This window comes from Agrilus planipennis, unplaced genomic scaffold (assembly GCF_000699045.2).
Source record: "Agrilus planipennis isolate EAB-ADULT unplaced genomic scaffold, Apla_2.0 scaffold70, whole genome shotgun sequence".
Lineage (NCBI taxonomy): Eukaryota > Metazoa > Arthropoda > Insecta > Coleoptera > Buprestidae > Agrilus > Agrilus planipennis.
The window spans coordinates 567495-583614 of record NW_020442458.1 but is presented as its reverse complement, the minus strand read 5'-3'; the positions used below and the strand labels follow the sequence as shown (position 1 = coordinate 583614).

Sequence of the window (16120 nt, the reverse complement as noted above, 5' to 3'; positions counted from 1 at the left end):
AAGCATTTCCTAGTTCAAAATTTTATATGATGATGAAAAAAAGAATAAATTTTAAAGAAAACATAAATACGTTTCATAAAAAAAAAACGTTCCCATGTTTAAACCTAAGGCGTCGTCATCCTTCTAATATTTAAAAGAAATGGCATTTTTCAGTTTAACATTTTTATTTCCATCAGTTTTGTGCATGTTTCTGCATGTGTTGTTTAAGAGAATATTTACGTGAAAATCTGCGCGAACAAATTTTACATTCGTACGATTTTTTCTCCGTATGGATGCAATTGTGACTGCTATAGTCCGATGTTTGGATGAAACGTTTGCCAAAAAACGAACATTCAAATGGACGTTCGCCCGTATGCTCCATTTCATGAAGCCTCAAATGATCTCTGAAAATTACACAGTAAGATTAAGTTAATAACACGAAATAATAATTACATGTAAATTATAGATGGATACTAGTAATATTAAGCATTATGTCAACACCAATAAAGGTAAAGGCGGAACACAGACAAAAATTTTGTCAAATTATATATAGGGTATTGTTCCAAAAGGCTTAAGTGTAATGTGTAATAGTCTTGTTGACTGGTTATATAATGGTATTAATCAGAGATGGACTGGCTACCCGGTTTGGAACGCAGCGGATCCGGTACTGTTTTTTAGGATCCGGTCGGATACCAGATAATGACGCCGGGTACGTCATTTAAACCTTTATATCGAAGAATAGGAAAACATTGGACTCTAGGTTGGTAGGACCTCAGGAATGAAGGTCTAAGTCAAAGACATATTAGGCGCAGAAACAGGACTTAGGAAGAATAGAGGTCGACCTAGATTAGACTACTGTTCGCAAATCGTTAAGGATGTGGGATGTTCTAATTATTATTATTTTGATCTATCTCGTAGGGTTCAGCCAGCGTTTGCAATGTAAACACAAAAAAATGTGTTTAATTACATCACATTACAAACCTCTAAAAATATCAGTGTTTCTCTACTATAATATGCAGGGGCGGCCTTAGCCATTGCGAGGCTCCGGGCGGGTAGATCTTTGCGAGGCCGTTGTCTTTGTGAAATTAGTTTTAGTGATGATACTTGACGAGAAATGCAAAGTTATTAATAAAAAGGAAATGTGTGCTGGGACACATAGTAGAAGTGAAACTTAAACAGACAATTCGAAAAACGAATCGCAACAAAATTTTTACCTCAAGTTTTACGGGCAGATTGTTAATGTACTCGTCCAATTTGAAAACCTGCCCGTTAAACTTGAAGTCAAAATTTTGTTGCGATTCGTTTTTCCACTTGTCCGTGGAAGTTTCACTTCAATTATGTGTCCCAGCACACATTTTGTTTTCACAGGTTTACTGTAAATTATGATTTGGTTTTCACACAGACAGCAAATAGAGGCAATAGTGCCCACGTGAAGAGCAGAGGTAAGAAAACAACAGCTGAGCACAGCACACGCCGCCGGGACTCTAGCGGACTCCCCACTCTTCGCGCGGCTGCGCAATATATCCATCTAATACAGCAGTTGCCCTCTCTCCGCCGCCGTCAGCCTTTCTCTCCGCCGCTGCCGCCTCTCACCCCTCGATATACCGTCTACCCTCTCCACGCGACCGTAACGCTTTTGTCGTGACAGAAAAAATCGTAATATTCCGCGTCTATATAGAAGTTTCAGTTCAATAAATTTAAAGTTTTATAATTGTTTATTGGAAATTAACAAAAATTGTTAAACGCAAAGATAAGAAATTATTAATTATGATGGACTAAGGTAAATTAATGCGAGTGCGCGAGGCCCCTGAAAGAGCGAGGCGCCGGGCGGTTGCCCTGCTCGCCACCCTCAAAGGCCGCCCTTGATAATATGCATGTTTATACATATAAACCTTCCTCCTTGAATTACTCTATCTATTAAAAAAAAAACGCATTAAAATGCGTTGCGTAATTTTAAAGATCTAAGCATTCATAGGGACAGACAGCGGGGGAAATGCGTTGCATGATTTCGTTACATAGCAACTCGCATGAAACGAACTTACCCTACCGTGCGTAAAGAAGTTTCACTTCAAAAAAATTAACTGACGGAGTAATTGTTTATTTAATTGACCCTAGGTCTCTAATTATATACGGACGCCACTGCATATTGATCTATATTAATCAAAAATTAATTCTTGAAAACTAATAAGATGATTAGAAATGGCATAAGTAAAGGAATTATGAAAAATAGAAGTGTTGTAGTGCATTGTTTCATATGACTAGTTTTGTATATGTGTAAAATAGTCTTGTTAATTAGTTACGCAATTGTGTTAATTATTACTTACTTTTCAGTAAATCTTTGTCCACAGATTTCACATACGAATGACCTCTCATCCGTATGAATGCGCATATGTCGATTGAAATTTTGCTTATAGGGTTTCAGACCCACTTTAGATTCGTACGGATTTTCTTCAGTATGAACGCAAACGGGACACTTCGACTTTTTTTTGAAACGCTTGCCGCAAGTTGGACATTCAAATGAATGTTTACCCTTATGCCTTTTTCGGTGACGTATTAATGTTATTCTGAAAATTATTTAAGTTAATAGTATGCAATAATCAAATTCAAATTATTAATGCATACTGGTAAAATTAAACATTAGGTTAGCATCAAAAAGTGTAATCGACCACCCCATTTTTAAATACAGGAAGTCAAAAAACAATATAATTGAAAAATAAAAATTAGGTTTGTAGGGTATCGTTTCAAAAGACATCTTTTGGATATGTGTAATACAAAGTACGTTGGGTACCAAGGGCGCAACAAGGGGGGGGGGTCCACGGATCCCCGGGCACCCACTCGATTGGGTTGGGCACCCAGCCAATTCCAGTCAATTCAGATAACCCAACTTGAAAGTTCGGTTCAAATAGTTCAAATTCGTAAATGAGCAGCGAAACTCGATCAATACATTGGTGACTTTTTTTAGTCATTTATAGTATTATGATGGGACCTGTTGGGTACATTCCGTCTAGTATATTATTTGTAGACATGCGGTACACATACATGCAAGTAAGTCACCACTTCTACTGATTGGCCAAAACTGAACCAAACTGCACAATAGACAATTCACATACCTATAACTAATGTAAATATATTTTGTATAAATACTGTTTAAATCCTAACTATTAATATTATAAATGCGAATGTGAGTTCGTTTGTTTGTCGGCCTATCACGCCTTAACTACTCAATCATCATGAAATTTAGTACACACTTTGTCAGCAGTACAGAAAAGCACAAAGGGTACCTTTTATCCAGAAATAATATTGTTCCCGAGGGATAGAAAAAAATTCGTTTCATGTGGTCGATTTCACCCCTTAATTACTCCATCGATCATCCTGAAACTTTGTACAAACATTGTCAGGGGTACAGAAAAGGACATAAGGTACCTTTTATTCAAAAGAATAAATACTGTTTCCGAAGAATAGAAAAAATTATTTTTATGTGGTCAATTTCACGCCTTAACTGCTGGATCAATCATCATGAAATTTTGTAGAATCATTGTCAGGGGTACAGAAAAAGACATAGGTACCTTTTAACCTGAAGAAAACATGCTGTTTCCGAAGGAAAGAAACAATTATTTTTATGTGGTCGATTTCATGCCTCAACTACTCAATCAATCATCATGAAATTTTATAGAATCATTGTCAGGGGTCCAGAAAAGGACATAGGGTACCTTTTATTCAAAAGAATAAATACTGTTTCCGAGAAATAGAAAAATTATTTTTATGTGGTCGATTTCACGGCTTAACTGCTCGATCGATCATCGTGAAATTTTGTAGAATCATTATCAGGGGTACAGAAAAAGACATAGGTACCTTTTAACCTGAAGAAAACATGCTGTTTCCGAAGGAAAGAAACAATTATTTTTATGTGGTCGATTTCATGCCTCAACTACTCAATCAATCATCATGAAATTTTATAGAATCATTGTCAGGGGTCCAGAAAAGGACATAGGGTACCTTTTATTCAAAAGAATAAATACTGTTTCCGAGAAATAGAAAAATTATTTTTATGTGGTCGATTTCACGGCTTAACTGCTCGATCGATCATCGTGAAATTTTGTAGAATCATTATCAGGGGTACAGAAAAAGACATAGGTACCTTTTAACCTGAAGAAAACATGCTGTTTCCGAAGGAAAGAAACAATTATTTTTATGTGGTCGATTTCACGCCTTAACTGCTCGATCGATCATCGTGAAATTTTGTAGAATCATTGTCAGGGGTACAGAAAAGGACATAGGGTACCTTTTATTCAAAAAAAAAATACTCTTTCCGAGAAATAGAAAAATTATTTTTATGTGGTCGATTTCACGCCTTAACTGCTCGATCGATCATCATGAAATTTTGTAGAATCATTGTCAGGGGTACAGAAAAAGACATAGGTACCTTTTAACCTGAAGAAAACATGCTGTTTCCGAAGGATAGAAAAAATTATTTTTATGTGGTCGATTTCATGCCTCAACTACTCAATCAATCATCATGAAATTTTGTAGCACTTTGTCAGGGATACAGAAAAAGAAATAAGGTACCTCTTATCCAGAAGAAAAAATACTTTTTTTTTTCGAAGGATAGAAAAAAATACTTCCTTGTGGTCGATTTCACCCCTTAACTATTCAATCGATCATCATGAAATTTTATAGGCACATGGTCAGGGGTACAGAAAAGTAGATAAGGTAGAAGAAAAAATGCTGTCCCCAGGGATAGAAGAATTAATTTTATGTGGTCAACGATGACCTTTGATACGTATTTAGGACACCAACGTGAGCGAAGCCGCAGTCAAATCTAGTATCATAATAAATCAGTCTCGCAAATAGACTCACATCTTCTGAATACTGACTTCGCAAACAGACCCTAGTCGCATCCTGACAAATAGACTGGATACTGTTATCTTTCTCTATTAGCATTTCGCACGCTATAGAGGTATTAATTATTACTTACTCTTTAAGAAATCTCCGTCCACAGGTTTCACATTTCAATGGATTTTCCTTCGAGTGGATGAGCATATGTCGATCTAAATTTCGTTTACGGGAATATCTTTTTTGACACACTTGACACGCATGCTCATACATTTTTTTTCCGGTATGGAGCGGAACGTCCGGTTCTCTGATGAAACATGTAATTGGAAGCTTATCCATATCTAATTTTTGATGATGCACCAAGCTGTTTCTGAAAATTACATAGGCAAAATTAAGTTAACACCACGAAATAGTAAGTAAATTCAAATTAGCAATGCATCTTAGTAACATTAAACTGATAAGAACAGATACAACACTTGTCATTTGGTTCTGCAACACGTGGTAAATAGCTTCGAGTTAAAATTTAATTTATAGTGGTTTTTGCTCACTTAGTGAGATGAGGTAATTAATATGATATTAGAAGCATAAGTAATGTCATAAAAAAGGATAAAGGATGTAGAGTCAGAAATAAACTAAGTAAAAAAAAAATGGAATAGGATGGAAAGATACGCTGAACAGAAGTAATTCAACAGTAAATACAAGTGAAACCGATAATGGAAACGATAGGAGAGAAAGCCTAGGAAGCTGAGTGACTAAAAGTAATATAGAAAAGGTGGCAAGAATAGAAAACTGAAGAGTACTCAAAAACAAGCGAGAAATAATAAATGGAAGAGTTTGGAGAGTGATAAGATGGATTTTCTATTGGAAGAAACGATGAAAAAATATATACAAAGATGGAATAAAATTAGAAAAATGGAAGAAATAAGTAGATGAACGAACTTGCAGCAAAAGTTTAATAAAGTACAGTAAGAAAATAAAGGAATAAAAGAAAAGATTAGAGTTAAGAGATAGAGAGAAAAATTAAGATGGAGAAGAAGTTAAATTTGATGATATTTGGAATGGAGTTAGAAGGCTGAAGATTGGAAATGGTGGAAGTAGGTAGATAAGGAGAAGGTGAAGATTGAAATAAATATTTTGAAGGTTTGGAAGTAAAAAAAGAGGTTTTCGGGATGAAGGTGGATAGCATGTAGAAATATTGAGGATGAATAAGAAAATTTTTAAAGGAGCAAATACATTTTTAAAGAAAGACGAGAAGATAAAAGAGAGGGATATAGAAAAGATTATATGGCAAATGGTGAAAGGATGAAAGGAAGGGAATGGAAACTGGGATATAAAAAAGTAAAAATATGGGATGAAGAAAAGAAGAGAATGGTAATGATAGAGGAACCCCTTTGATGGATACTAGTTACAAGATTTACACTGACATAATAAAGAATAGACTAGAGAATATAACAATAATAAAGTTTTGAGTGCAATGCACTTCCTATTTACAGAAAATAAAGGAACGATAGATGCAATTTACATAATTAAAAACGCGGTGCAAACATATATGGAAAAAATTAAATGAGGGCAGACCTAAAAATGGCGAATGATTCAGTAAACAGAAAATGAAATAGGAAATGGTAAGAATGCTGGGAAGTTCTGGATAGAAAAAAAGTATAGGCGATAATGAAACAGATGATGTTGCTCTGCTAGCAACAAGTTATAATGCATTAAGAGGAATGGTAAGACTATTGAAATTATATTTAGAGAAGAAAGATTTAGAATTAAATTAAGAAAAGACTAAAATAATAGAATTTAGAGAGACAAGAGGCAGGAAAAAGAAGTAGAAGTAAAATGGAAGGGTATGGCAATTCAAAGGGTCAAAGAATGCAACTACTTGGGATATATGATGAGAGAAAATAACAAGGATGTTGCACGTATTAATATTAAAATATCAAAGGCAAATGTAGTAAACAATTGAAAAAATATGAATGGGGCAAAAACTATGCAGATACGATTGAGAATGAGAAATAATAATTCAATTATTGTTATCAGTGTTATCTTCTATGAGGTGTAAATCATGGGGTTGGAAAAGTGAAGTATATTTATAAAGAATACATAAAATAGATATTAAAATTGGAAAGAAGCACGACTGACGACTGTATTTTAAGAAGAGAAACGAATTGTGGAGAAATGTTGGAGGAGACTAGGAAAGCAATCATATATGAGGAAAAATTGAAGCGTTTACGATAAATAAAGAGCAATTGATATAAAAATGTTGAAAGGAATATAGAATATGATAAAGAAAAGGTGCTATGAGGTGACAAAGGTCGAAATATGTGGATGGGGTGAAAGGGTGGATGGGAAGATTGGCAGGGAGATATAAGACCAGAGATAACAATTATAACAAGGTTTAGAATGGGAAACGAATGTAATGAGATTAAATATTGTTTAAAACAGAAAGAGAGAAAATGCAGAAGAGAATATTAGAGTTTGTCATGTGATCGAAAAGGATGAGGAAAATGAAATAGGGAGTTAACACAAAGAAACATTAGGAGCAGAACGCAAGGATGCAACTCTACTTAAGAAAGTTTTAAGAGATAGTGAGCAAAAGAAAGAAGGAGTAAAGTTTTGTTTTATTTAAAATTAAAGGTTGAGGTAAATTTTAAGAATTAATGGTGTTTTATTTGTTGGTTTATATGATAAGCACAGGGTAGAAAGTAATTTTTATGTAATAGTTTTTGTAATTATATAACTTAATATAATAACATTAATAATATTTCTGTCCAAAGGTTTCACATTTAAATGGTTGAGATTTGTTTTTACCATATATGTACTAATATAAGAGCATTGCAACTGTAACAATAGTTTTACCACCTTCTGGGCATTTACCTGACTTTTCTCCTGTACGGATTTTAATATGAATGGAGAATAGCTCCTTTTAAAAGTAAAGGTTCTCTTACAAAACATACACTTATTATTGAGAACCTTCTTATGATTATTTTAATTTACTTTTAAAATAAAAACATAACCTCTATATCATGGATTACAGTTAACTCTTGATTTGGCTACATCTATGGGTACAATAACAAATAGAGAATGAAATTGTGTGAATTTGGCACCCAATATAAATAATCCACTGATTCAAACTTTACTAGTAAATTATGCGTCGTTTGCGAATTCTAAATATGTAAGTTTTGTAATTGTGCGTCCAGTACTTCTGTTACAAAAAACGAAAATTGTTTCGGGTGCAGGTGGAAATTAAATGTTAATTTATTTAAAAACTACTGTATATATGATAATTCATTTGATGCCAATTGCTTGCGTGTCATTTGTGCTTTAAAACTGATCTAATATGGTAAGCGGAATTTATCTTTATATTATGTATTAGTACTATTCACATATTACTTAATTTTNAATAGTTGTATAATATTGAATTTAATAGTTGTTTGATATTTTAGGTATATGTACGTTTTTGTTATTATATAATTGTACTTTACAGACCTTTTCTCTTGTTATCAACAATAAATTTACTATAACAAAATACTTTAACAGTTAAGCTATTATTTGCAGTTGAAGCTGTTAAATACAAGATGTGAAACATATTACATATTACTAAACAATAACAAATATTTATTTATATAACAATCGTTTTGTACAAGTATTTTGTGTTATGCAACATATTTAGAACAATACGTATTTTTTTTTAAACAAATACAGAAATAAATCGCAATTGTCTCGTTTTTTCCATTAATTTTTGATGAATGTGCAAGAAAAGGTGAAACCTAACGATGACCGAAGATTCGTAGGCGTAAAGTTGAAATAAGAAGTACCAATAACACTCACAGTATAATAATTTGATTGGATAATTATGTCTTAGAGAGCTTTAAATGTCCATACATTATGAAACACTGATTTATTATTTATACAAAACATTGAAAAATGCAATGCGATAAAGTCTTATCGTCCTATATAAGCCATATGTGCGATTTAAATTCTTTTTATTTTTCAAATATGAATTTAGAAATCGCGACTGGAGAAAAAAACTATTATTATTAGACAACTTACAGGAAAATTGTATATTTCTCACGACTTGCAGTTTCGTTATCAATTAAATACGTTTTTGAATTAAAAATACACAGCGAATTTTGTTCTCACCTAAGTGAGATAAAATTAAGAAAATTTTAACATTTTAAAGACAAAATGTGAGTAAGCTCAATGGTGACCTTTTTTATTAAAACTATTTATTAGAAAAAAGTACTTATTTTTTTAATAAAGTATTTGTAAGGTCCGAAAAGTTAAACCCCCAAGAATTTTTTCTTATTTTAAGTGGTTCTAATCGATTGTTAGTCGTTTGTTCGTAATTTTTCGTTAGAAATAATCGTATGATCTCTTTCGTTTATTTATAAGAAAATAAACAAATTTTCACTCTCAACCTTGCTTCTTCCCTCTCTTAGAAACTTCTTTTGCTTTAAATCGATCAATTTATATTCAGTATCGTTTGTTCGATGATTATTTACGTTTGTTCGATTGTAAATAATGTTTAGTTACATTGTTTTAATATTTTTATTGAATGAGTAATGCATAAACGTATATGGTAAACGCCACCAGACGTATGCAATGAAAAGTTCTTTATACCAAGTAAGTCGCCACATGAGCCAGTACTTTTAATGCATGGGAACAACGCTGGTAATAAATATAAATCTTTTGCAATGCAATTTCCTTCAGAGCAAAAGGGTTTTGAATGAACGAATGTAGGTATCACTTGACAAAAATAGTTTGGCCCCTGGATTGTTTACGTCCACCGATGCGTGATGGACACGCTCATATTGTAGTGGGGACAGTCAATTTGGTCACGGTGAAAACATGACGGTGCATACAATACTTTTTTGATTACTGATTTCAAATGTAAAATACGAAATAGATTTCCCTTTTGTATTTTAAACGCTAAAGGTAAAAGACATATTTTCAAAATGCTTTTTTCAAATAAATACTTTTTTTTGTAATACCTATTTAATTTTCTACATTCACTTAACTATAAAATATTTTTTAAGAAAACCTTGCAGGCATTTGCTCATTTTTTAAATATTGGAGTTTTTCTAGACTAATAGGTAGTAGTGCTTGCACTATATCAACAGCTACGAAGATTGAGTATAATTCGTATTTTTCTGTTCGAAGTGACTGAGATATAGTTTTTCTATCTTTATGTTATAGTTTCTTCAGTTCAGCAACAAATAATTCTTCTATATGTTTCTTTATTTACCTATGTCACCCGTTTTAATTGGAATAAAGATACTGATACTAAAATAGTTTGTTTATCGTGAAAGTTGAGAACCAAAATAGGGTTGCAAATAATTTTATCGATGTAAAATCAACATCAATCATTTTATATCGAAATATTTACAACCCCATTTTGTTTCCGATTGTACATTGTAATAAGAGAACAAATAGGAATCCATAATTTCTTTAGTTTTGGGTTCATCTAATAAGTAAATTTTTTGAAATCGTTTTCTAAGAGTTTTGGATTATACGCATTTATTAGCACACCACAATATATTGTAGTTTTCAGTTTTATACAACTGGCGCATATCAATTCCATATAGTTTTGGGGATGTTTTGTCGTAGTTCATAATGGAGTGTTTTTGGTAGTTTTTGATACTGCACAAATATGGCGCAAGAAAGAAAACACTAACGTCGAATTCGTCTAAGATTTTTGATAAACACAACAACAGGAACAAGACAACCACCAAAACAATAACGATAATAACAATATATGTGTAAACTTACTAAACAGCTGGGGAAATGAACTAGAAGAACTCTGCAGAAACTAACTAACTTTTGAAATCGAAAATAAGGGTATTTATAGTTAAATAGTTGTTGAAGATAGACAAGGAGAAGGGTAGTTTAGAAGAAAGATAGAAGGTACAAGTACTGACGGTAAAAATTCTCAGAAGTAAATAGAATGGAATGTTACTGCGGGAGAAACCAGGTTGTTAGTAATTACAAGACAGGGTACGTGCAAGTATAGGGGTTCCAGGTAATGAAGTATACTCAAGAGTTTGAAATTAAAATTGAAAGTAAAGATTTAGAAAGAAAATAAATTTTAGAAAATAAAATTCAGATATTTAGAATATGTACAGATCGCTACAATAAAATTTCCTAGTTCCCTGCTAAAGGTACGATAAGTGGTGATTTGGCGGGTGTTGATATCAATTTGGAACTTCAAAATTCCATGGGCCGTGACATTGAACCCGGAAAAGATAGAAGATTATCGTTTTCTAAGGAGTCTAGATTTTTTTGGGCTCTTTTCTGTGAAAGAATTAGAAGGCATTCATGGAATGTCTCTTTGTCCTCTTTTTAAGCTTCTAAAACTTCAATGACCAATATAACCAATTGTCATTCATCATTTCATGTAATGTTTGATCGGTGATACTAACAAAACTTTTAACGGCAAGAATGTGTTTTGCATTTTACAATTAGAAAATAGGTTTGGAAAAGTATTTCAAATAAAATACAAAGTGCTTTTCTCAAGAAAAGTGTTTAAATGTAATATAAAAATAGGTGTTTTTTAATTTGTATTTGCATTTTAAATAAATCATATCTCTGAACGATAGATATAATTAACAATAATTTTCACCTAATGTTGGAGGTGGGTAATATGCTTTCAAAAGCTATTTAAAATATAAAATGCTAAACAGGTGAATCTGCTTCATTTAAAGTGCATTATTAGTTTTCGTGTTAATATTACCGATACAATTAAGACATCCTGGGGTAAGTTCAGCTGTACAATAAGAGCCCGATTTGAAAAGAAGCACAAATACCGAGCAGCAAACTGCATCTTTTTCCTTTCGAATGCCCCTTCTTTCTATTTTTTGCGCCGTTTTCTCGAAATCTCAGGGGCCAAGCTATTTCTGTTAAGCTGTACCTTTAGGTATAACTGGGCAGGTTTTAAAAATAAACTAGTCACAGCACGAACAATTTATTTGTATCCACTTTACAGTGTACTAAAAAACTGGGTAAAACTTTGGTAAAATATGTAACAATAGGAATATAATTTTTGATTGGGTAATTAAGTAAGTGAAAGTGCGTTATATCAATTTCAAGCCCATTCATCATTGAAAATCTGTTATTGTTGTTATTTTAATTATTCAAAGCAACACTTGGTGTCTATAAATTATATATTTACATAATTTAATCAAGAGAATTGGCAGCAAAGTACAAATTANCGACGCGGAATGCTACTGAGTGGTGAATACAAACCAATTCCAAGCTTGCAACGAAATATTAACAACCAAATGAGCGGAATGGAAAAAAGGGAAAAAATAGTTAATAATAGGATTTTGTCTTCAAATCTGGCTTTCTTTTTTGTTTAACTTCGGCTTTTAAATTTGATGTTAGAAGTTTCTTTTTGAAATTTAATTTGCGTCTGATTTGTCTCAAGAAGAATGTCTGATTTGAGCACTCTGGTTTGAGATTAATTTATAAATTGATGACAAGTACAAATCAGGCAGAAAAAGTGTGCGGGAAAATGAAGAAGAAAAAGAATGTGAGGAAATGTCCATGTTTATGGAAAAAAGGAGAAAATTTTCTTTCGGTGTGGGGGGACCGAAAATGAAACGGTGGCAACACTGGTGTGCACAGAAGCAAACGTTAATTTAATGAAACACATTTATGATAAATAGTATAAGAAGTTGTAAACCATAAAAAAAATGCTCTATTTTTTCGGTCTGTTCTTCTTTCGGTTGACTACTTTTACGTTTCTCTTTATCCACAGCAAGTCAGTGAGTTACTTTCTTAATTCACTTCAATAAGGTTATAATAGAAAATTAATGTTGAAATATTCAAATTGAAGTTGAAGTCGACATTAAAAATTACACTGAATCTATTACTTATAGGAATATGTATGTATACTTATTATATTTTGATAAAAAGGATTTGTGAAAACATTCTGCCATCAACCAATATTTTGAAAGCTCCTGTAATCTAATAATTTTATTATTTATATGTATTGTAGATATTAGGTAAATACTAAAAAAGATAACCGCTGAGTCAATGCTGTTTTTTCTTCGTAATGCAGTGTTATGTTATTTGTATTTGTTCAATGTATATAGCAGATCCAAAGCTTCCGAATAAAAAATTTTAAAATGCTTATATGTATATTATGAACTACTCTAATCATATTTCTGTTTCATTATGGATTGCACATAAATTTGTGTTTTTTATGTAAATAAAACGTTTCAACTATACTTCGTTTACTTTCTCTAGCGATGCGCCCCTTCCAATCGTAGGTAGGGAGAAAAAAGCTCATTATACTCTCGACTCTTGTTCATTAAACATACAGTACTTGCCAAAAGTTTTATTCAATCATGATAGTGGTGCAAGTCGAAAACAAGCGTTAAAGCCTTTAATATATCTTCAAATATAAATAAACATCTCGTTGATATTTTCAGTAGTAAATGGTACCAATAACAGCACATTTGAGCAATGCAATTGTAGTGGATAAAATGGTCAATNGTACGGAGCTCGCTTTAATATATCTTCAAATATAAATAAACATCTCGTTGATATTTTCAGTAGTAAATGGTACCAATAACAGCATATTTGAGCAATGCAATTTTAGTGGATAAAATGATCAATTTTTTCGTGCAGTACTGTACGGATTATACGCATCTCACCGGTTAAAAGTTTGGCCGAGAGTTGTCTTCTTCCTTTTCTGACCTAGTGCTGTTCTTTTCCACTTTGCGCCGGTCAAACAGAAGGTCACATCGCTACAGAAAGTAAACGAAGTATACCTGTTGCCATTTATGCTTTCATTATCTTTTACACAATTTGTTATACATGTTATTTTTTTGTTGTCGTTAGAAATCAATTGTAATAAGTAGGTGAAGTTATTTTATTTTATTTTTAAATCGATTTTCCATTAAAAGTAAAGGGATAAATAATGCGGTTTAAAATTTCCCTTTACCTCTTAATTTTTTTTTAAATTCTTTGGAAGAACATTATTAGTTGTTATTTTTTGATTATTTATTTACATTTTTATTTTATGTAGTGTTGTAATAGTTGGATTGTTTTGAAAAAGCATAAAATGGCAACCGGATGACTTCTCAATATGGATCATGAACTGACAACGGATCATCATTTGGAGAACACTTAAATAAACTCTATCTAAAATAAATAAATCGAATTTTGTACAAAAATAAAAAAATCATAAAATTCCGTCCGGCGTCAAAACCGAAACGACTATAAACAATATGTGTAATGTGTGTGTGTGTCTGTATGTGGTGTGTGTGTGTGATGTTTCAGTGTGAGTAAAAACAGTAATATTTATGTATTACATACAGGGTGCTCACAAACTTTGTAACAAAAAATAAAAAAGATATCAGTAAATCGAATAAAAAGTGCACATAAACCTTCTGGATAAGCATCTAACAACGGTGGACCTAAAGTAAGCTCAAAATCAATATGCAAATATCAATCCCCATAAAAAAATGTTTTTAAATGTCTTGTAAATGCAGCAGCTGACTCGTTTATGATTAAAAACACAGTGGCCTTTTTGTGCCATAAATTTCAATGGCCTGATCCATTTGTCTCTATCAAGAGCCACCCTGTATATACGTGATGTGAACGTTATAAATAATAATTTCGTTTCTTGATTTCGACGCCTGGCGCAAACATTATTTATTTACGGATAGGGACCAATTTGTCTCTTCAATAGTTCGAAGTCGTAATAAATCAAACTATTATCATAATAATATGTAAAATATTAATCCTATTGCTAGTGATCCTATTTATGAGAACTGAATCCGAAGGCGGCTCCGCCAGTGCCTCCGCTCCTGTGGAAATGTACATTTTGCCATTTGTTGTCTTTCTTGTGCCAGACGCGGCTTTCCTCCGACTGATGTGTATGAGCCTGCCCCATTCTGTTTAAAGAATCGTCTTATTATTATTGACATTTTCATTATGAAAAATGTCAGACCAATTAAATAAATCATGTCAATTAATAGATGTCACTAACATTTCATAATATCTCTGATTTTATTCAGAAATATTTCCCTATAGATTCTTTATGTATTCCTAGATTTAAAGAGTAATAATGGGAGAAGGGTGATTCTTTGGCGAAAGTGGAGCTTACGACATCGCTTCTGAAGTTGTCTACGCAATATAATAAACTTTCACAGCATTGCCAACTTTCTTTTTTGACGGATATGTTTTGTATTGAAAAGTTACAGTAGAAAAAAGCAACATAAAAGAACTGTCGTGACCATATACCTACTTCTTTTGTTTGACATTCAGTATGGTAGTTATCTACTTTATTGTATTGTCACCATGGACACTTCTGCGCAATTAGGACATTTAGGTTATGTTGGGAACATTGTAATATTCGAGGCATACTTCTTGTAGACTCATGTAAACTCCACTTTTGCCGACTTCTTTTAGAAACGGGTTTGTCGTCTCGGAAAGGGTTGGCAGAGAAAAGTGACTATACTTTTAATCGACGAATGATGAGGATACCGTGGATAGATAAGGTTAGAAATGAAGAGGTATTAGAAAAAGTAGAAGAACAGAGGACTCTGGCAGTCAATAAAAAATAGGCGAGATAGGTTGGTTGGACACCTTCTTAGACATGAAGGTCTAGTCAGAGACATGTTAGAGGCAGGAACAGGAGTTAGGAGGGGTAGAGGTAGACCTAGATTAGATTACTGTTCGCAAATAGTTAAGGATGTGGGCTGTTTTAGTTTTAGGGAATTGCGAAGTTTAGATGAGGATAGAAAAGAGTGGAGGTACGTGTGCAACCAGTCTTAGGACTGACGACCTTATGATGATGGTGAGGCTGGTTGGACACCTTCTCAGGCATGAAGTTAGAGACATATTAGAGGCAGAAACAGGAGTTAAGAGGAGTAGAGATAAACCTAGATTCGATTACTGTTCGTAAATAGTTAAGGGGTGGGATGTTTAGTTTTAGGGAAATGCGTAGATTAGCTCAGGATAGGAAGGAGTGGAGGTGCGTGCCCAACCAGACTGACCACCTTATGATGATGATGATGTAGAGTAGATATACGTATAATCATAACTTTTCAAAATATTTATTATATTGTGGCCGTTTCAACCTATACCCTTGTGGAAAGCAGAAGGGTAAAATGTTCCAAAGAGATTATGAACATTTTGAGCCAATACAAGTGGATAATCAATACGCTCATTAGCGTTAAAAAAAAGTTGTTTAACTTCAATTAAAAACTACATGGAATCAGGGACTATTAGCCCCCCACTTTTTTTTCTGCACTTTGTATGTAGTGATTAAAAGAGCAAAGCCAAAACTCGACTAATG

At 32.8% G+C, this 16120-nt stretch overlaps 2 protein-coding genes across 2 annotated transcripts in view; both read right to left on the bottom strand.

Annotated features, from left to right (window-relative positions):
• Nucleotides 1–151: 151 nt before the first annotated feature.
• On the bottom strand, nt 152–7844 carry LOC112906453 (zinc finger protein OZF-like). Its single transcript, XM_025980605.1, has 4 exons — nt 7687–7844; nt 4955–5182; nt 2304–2543; nt 152–383 (listed from the first exon to the last, which is right to left on the bottom strand). The coding sequence occupies exons 2-4, from the start codon at nt 5149–5151 to the stop codon at nt 173–175; spliced, it is 648 nt and encodes a 215-aa protein (XP_025836390.1). The 5' UTR covers nt 5152–5182; nt 7687–7844; the 3' UTR covers nt 152–172.
• Nucleotides 7845–13532: 5688 nt separating this feature from the next.
• LOC108735342 (calcium/calmodulin-dependent protein kinase type II alpha chain) overlaps nt 13533–16120 on the bottom strand; it is a 58658-nt gene continuing 56070 nt past the window's right edge. The window contains exon 10 of the mRNA XM_025980600.1: nt 13533–14714. Within this exon, the coding sequence (XP_025836385.1) occupies nt 14579–14714 (136 nt within the window). The 3' untranslated portion in view covers nt 13533–14578. The remainder of the gene's footprint in view (nt 14715–16120) is intronic.